Here is a 6053-nt window from a genome sequence, read left to right as displayed (position 1 = left end):
TGCTGGCTGACTTCTGGCATGATAAGACGTCTGTCATCCAGATATGGGCCAGGCCTGGCATAGATGGCACTGTCTATGTGATGGCATGCCACAATTGATGTTTGGTTTATGTGGCCCAGGCTTATAGAAAAAAAGGCCTGGCCCAGATCTGGCACCAAGCTGGCACTTCTGACTGACTGGTGTCATGACAGAGTGTATGTCAACCACATGTGTGCCAGGTCTGGCAATGACGCCACTGTTTATGCGATGACATGCCATATCTGGCCCGATTATGGTTTGGTTTATGTGGCCCAGGCTCATAGAAAACAGCTCTGGCCAGGATCCGGCATCAAGCTGGCTGACTGGTGTCATGGCAGAGTGTATGTCAACCAGATGTGGGCCAGGTCTGGCAGTGAGGCACTATTTATGTTCCTATTTTCCTATTTTAGTTAGAAGACCCAAATGCCATGTTGCAATACTATACTGCTCTGGTAGCCAACCTTTCACATGTAGGTTTGACAGGTTTGTGAGTGTACACTTTATCCAAAACCTAGTGAGGGTTTACTCATCTTTGCCAGCGGGTGGCTGTAGCTCAGGCAGTAGCGCAGGTCACCTATTGATTGGAAGGTTAGTGGTTCAATCCCTGGCTTCTCCAGTCTGCATGTTGTGAGTGTGAATGTGTATGAATGTAATTACGAAGCACACAGTTTAGAGAGAGTGTGATTGGGTAAATGTGGCATGTTGTATAGAGTACTTTGAGTAGTCTGGGAGAGTTGAAAAATGCTATATAAGAATCAGTCCATTTACTGTCTGAACAGAATTTCATCATGTTACTTTTGCACTGTTATGCACATGTTGTTATTACATGGCTTAAATAAGGTATGCATTAAGCTGACATCTGGGACCAGAGCTGAAACTGTTCTGGGCCAGCACAGGGCCATCAGTGTGTCTGCAACTGGCCCGTGGCTGCACAAAACTTACACATGGCCCACATACCGCAAAGAATGACAGCCCTTTGGTGGCCCAGACCAAGTTTGCCAGAGGTAATCCACACATGGATAAGCAAAGGAACACCGGTGTGTCTGCAACTGGCCTTGTGCTGGCCCATGTGTAGGCCACCTCTAGCAAACCAGATCTGGGCCACCAATGGGCCATCATTCTTTGCGGTAACTGGGCCATATGTAAGCACAATGTGTGGGCCAGATCTGGACCATACCAGTTTTGCTATGTGGGTTGGAGCCTTTGTGGAGTCTTTGATAAACTCTTCATGATTTGCTTACCATCCCCGCCTCTGAGCTGAGGGTGCCGTCATCTATCTGCTCAATATAGACACATACACACATATATACACATATATGTGTGTGTGTGTGTGTGTGTGTGTGTGTGTATATATATATATATTTATATATTTATATATTTATATATTTATATATATATATATATATATATTTATATATATATATATTTATTTATTAGGGGTGCAACGATACACAAAATTCACGGTTCGGTTTGGTTCGATACTTTGGTATCACGGTTCGATATTTTTTTGATACAAAAAAAATGTTCATGCCTTTTTAATTTGTCATTTATTAAAATTATAAATATATATTTTAACTCAAAAGTACAGTTTTTAAATTTAATGTTGCTGAAACAACAAAGGGATAAAATAATAAATCTATCTGATCGAGAAATCACTCATCTTTGGAAAAGAGAGTTTATTACAGAGAAATGGCTCTTTCCAAAATAAAGATTCTTTCGGAAATGTAGCTGGGTAATTGTGTCATTGGCATCGGTGAGCCACTGTCAATATGTGACATATTGAAATCACGTTTGAATTTGCGCTTGTTTTTTGCTTTCACTTTGCAATCGCGTGAACTGTGTATAGAGAGCGACAGTACTGATTGGTGAGTGATGATAATTTGCGCAATTAATTAATTAATTAATTACCAATCGTTAGCTTACTATGCAAACATGACAAGTGAAATCTCCCGCAGCTTAAACATGTGAGAGGTTGATCGCGCAGAGAATCGCTGAGCGTTATGTGAGTGCGTGTGTAAAAGCAGCAGGATATATATTTCAGTTCTGCTGAGCCAAATAAGACAGGTCAGGGTGAAGAAGTGACAGCCAAACAAAATCTTACCACAAAACGGAAAAGTTATGACAAATCAGACTAAAAGGCAAAAAGAAAGTGCAGCTTTTTTTTATTACTTTTTTGTTTCAGCAACATAAAATTTAAAAACTGTACTTTTGAGTTAAAATATATATTTATAATTTTAATAAATGACAAATTAAAAAGGCATGAACATTTTTTTTGTATCAAAAAAATATCGAACCGTGATACCAAAGTATCGAACCAAACCGAACCGTGAATTTTGTGTATCGTTGCACCCCTAATATATATATATATATATATGTATATATATGGATGGATGGATGGATGGATATATATATATATATGTATACAAATACACTGGGATATTTATATTAGAGCTATTTTGTTAGATTTTATAAACTCGTCATATGTTGGATTAATTAATGATGACCAACATGGAACATATTGCAACATGGAGATAAAAGTAGGTGGGTCGTCTGTAACACAGTCACCGTTCTAACGTGTATTTCCTAAGAAACTGCATGTCACAGCTGGTGATTTCACAATCAGCCTGTCGTGTATAAAGGCAGGTGTTTCTGTTTGAGATCAGCATATTCCAGCCACCTAAAATACTTTATCCAGTGAAACACTTTCTGCGCACACGTAAGTCTGCAACACTGTTTAAAAAGTTTTTGAGATTTAGTCGAGCTAATGCAATCTATTAAATGATTCTTACTTTACTTTCTACTTTACTGATGGTGGTACAGGTTTTTGGTTTCTATCAACATGAACTTGAAATCTCTTTACTTGCTATTTTTATTAAAGTGAAAGCATGCAAGTTAAGTTTTGTTTATTGTGCATTATACGTAAGCTCTTTTAGGTTGATCTGACTTGTTAACTCCTGTGTCTGGGAGAGGGTGCCCCTAGTTAAATCATGTGTCACCACTTGACATAATCTAATCACATTGTTCTAACAATTCTCTTTTTTTTCAGTACACTGCTCACACAGTACGTGCATTTTGTTGTGTTCTGCATAAAAATGTCATCCTAGCCTCAGTAGGCCATTATAAACAGATTCCAGGTCTGCATCAACTGTGATGTCCAGATTAATCTTTTTAAATGTTGGCTGAGAAATACTGTAACAGTCTGAATGATGGCTTAATCTTTATTTGACTCATTGTTTCAAAATTAGGATTGGTTCTGTGGATTTGCTTTTCTTCATGTTTCCTTTTGAAAGAGCTTTGGAACAAGAAGATATAATGTGTTGCTACTGTCAGAATTACTAATAGTAACATAAGCACAGTTTGGTAAAAGGTCAGCAATTCATGGCATTAGTAACCAACTGTGCAACATGCATGTTTCTGTCCTGTTTTCTCTTTAAAACCACTTTGCTCTCTGTGTGTTCACTCATGAATTCTTTTTTTGATGCAGGAACTCAAAATGCCCGACATCACTGATCTTGCAGTGTCTGTAGATAAAAGTGATGAGAGTAAGCTTCGTGCAGAACACTTCATGAAAATTGATGTCAATCTGAATGAAGGAGTCAAAGGAAACACCATCTACCTTTGGTACAAAACGGGCAACTGTGCAGCCATCACCAGGATTCAATTTTCATTCAATAAAGAGATGGCAAAGGGCTTGATCTCTGATGGCTTCCACAAGATTGAAAAAAACCTCAACTCTGGAGCGGGTGGAGATGAGATCTACCTGTGGTACAAAAAAGGCACCACAGACTATGATGTTCCCATCCAGAAGCTTGATGTCACTACGAAATGGTTAGATGAAGCTCAGAAGCTTAAACATGGCTGGGAGAAACTGGCCTTTGACCTGAACCATGGTGCTGGAGGAAAGCCAGTCTACCTGTGGGTGAAGAGAGAGAAGCCAACGTACATCTGTGACATTGATGCCAGCACTGCCTCTGATGGAGATGCTGACTTCTTCAGCAAGGGTTACATCCGAATGGATGAAAACAACAAAGGGGGAAAACTCTTCATCTGGTACCGTCAGACCACTGACCCTGAGCGGGCCATCAAAGATCTGGAAATCTCCATCAGCCAGGATGAGTATGACAGCTTTCAAAATCAAGGCTATGAACCAGTGAACCAGGATCTACAAGAGGGAAGCCAATCTAACCAGGTGTTCCTGTGGTACAAGAAAGACGACTGCTGCAAAAGCCCCATCAAGATCATCACTCTGATCAGCAAAAACGCTAAGGGGGTGTATCAGGATGTTGGAATGGAGGTCATTGAAAAGCCCTTCATCAGAGGCAGCTGTGCCTGTGATAGCAGTTACCTGTGCTTCCTTCAATGAGAGTAGTCGTGGTAACAGAGCTGAAAGCAAGGAATCAAAGTTGTTCCTGTTTAATGGGTTTGGTGATGGTTCTTCTTTCCTTTCTGAAATGATCTTCAATCACTGTGATCTCAGAGCTTTGACTCCACCAACGATCATTGATCTCACAATCAATCAATCTGTTTGACTCTGTATGACTTTATTCTAATGATTGTCTCTGTTTCAATAAAGCCTCTTGAGCATCTGAAATATCTTTGTGTCGTGTGTCAAAGCTTCAACTGATGCGTGTTAACAGAATAAAGTGAAGAGAGCAGCTCAGCAGGATCAATACATGACTTCATTTAGCAGAAACCTGGGTTCACTGTCTGGGCATTTTAATAACATCGGTATTATTTGTGGTAGTAGTATTGATTGTTGTAAAGCAGAAATCTCACTAAATCTCGTTGTACGGAGATCCAGATGAATTTAAAGATGTCATCAGAATTTATTACTGTTATTATTTTGGTTCCTGATGACGTTTGCAGACTTTGAGCTACAGAAACCATTCAGCTTGAGCTCTTTCAACCTGTTTAGGAAGCCTTATAATTCTGAAATACAGTCAGAGCATCATCAGGCAGAGAGTGAAGGAAAGGAGGCAAAAACAGAGGGAGGAAGAAAGGAGAGGATGATGAAAAAGGAAGCAGGAGAGGTGAAAGTTACCGAGTATACTGATGTTTGTGAGACAGGGGCCGAGATGTCACATCAGTTTACATGGTGGGACACATGCAGCCCACTCTGATCCTGAGTCAAACTTTGCCTTGTCTCAGTGTAAACAGCTTTATCTGCACATTTAATCTCTCATATATGTTTATATAAGTAAAAGAGGGGCACATCTCAGTGTTTCTACGCCATAAAGAAGTCACTCTGTCAGCATTCCTCTCTGGGCAACTACAGAGGAGCAGAAGAGTCAAAATAAAGGCTTTTATGCCTCAATAATTAATTACAATAAAATATGCATTATAAAATTCGCATTCAAAATCAATAACTAAAAGTGAAATAAAAAGTCCTTCTAAAATATTTTTACTAAGCAATGTGGGAACATTTGGACTGACGAGTTTACTGTCAGCATTTTAATCGCTAGTTTAAAGGCTGTAGGTTGCAGCCATTGCTCTAACACTGTATAACACTGTATAAATGTAGTCTGAATTTCTTCAAGCTTTATTTATGAAGAGCACTGCTGCTTACAAAACACATAGCTAGCTTGTACTGCTGGGTTATGTTTTCATAAGCTAAGATGCAAGAAAGTCCTGTGTTCATTTAAGGCCGGGGTCCCTCTGTGTGGAGTTTGCGTGTTCTCCCCGTGTTCGCGTGGGTTCTCTCCGGGTACTCCAGCTTCCTCCCACAGTCCAAAGACATGCAATTAGTGGGGATAGGTTAATTGGAAACTCTAAATTGCCCATAGGTGTAAATGTGGGTGTAAATGCTTGTCTCTGTGTTAGCTCTGCGACAGACTAACGACCTGTACAGCGTTTACTCTGCCTCTCGCCCTAAGACAGCTGGGATATGCTCCAGGCCCTGAAAAAGGATAAGTGGAAATGAATGAATAGATGGATGAACCTCCTCTATGGTAGTATAACTGAAGCACATAACTAACACTGAAACCTCAGAGTTTCTTTTAAGTCACCTCGATGAGACAAAGTCCAAATTATTTATA

At 39.8% G+C, this 6053-nt stretch overlaps 1 protein-coding gene across 1 annotated transcript; it reads left to right on the top strand.

The window, feature by feature from the left end:
• Positions 1-2662: 2662 nt before the first annotated feature.
• On the top strand, positions 2663-4609 carry LOC146713649 (uncharacterized). The gene is made up of 2 exons (XM_085452698.1): positions 2663-2734; positions 3503-4609. Exon 2 carries the CDS (start codon positions 3512-3514, stop codon positions 4379-4381), a length of 870 nt encoding a protein of 289 aa, XP_085308824.1. The 5' UTR covers positions 2663-2734; positions 3503-3511; the 3' UTR covers positions 4382-4609.
• The last annotated feature ends 1444 nt before the right edge of the window (positions 4610-6053 follow it).

This window comes from Copadichromis virginalis, linkage group LG3 (genome assembly GCF_057382275.1).
Source record: "Copadichromis virginalis isolate Kocher_CV1m ecotype Utaka linkage group LG3, C_Virginalis_male_GT1.1, whole genome shotgun sequence".
Classification (NCBI taxonomy): Eukaryota; Metazoa; Chordata; class Actinopteri; order Cichliformes; family Cichlidae; genus Copadichromis; species Copadichromis virginalis.
This window is presented reverse-complemented; position numbering and strand designations above follow the sequence as displayed.

What these genes read in the sequence shown, in the direction of transcription:
- LOC146713649 (XM_085452698.1), top strand. Translation starts at nt 3,512, where the DNA reads ATGCCCGACATCACTGATCTTGCAGTGTCTGTAGATAAAAGTGATGAG.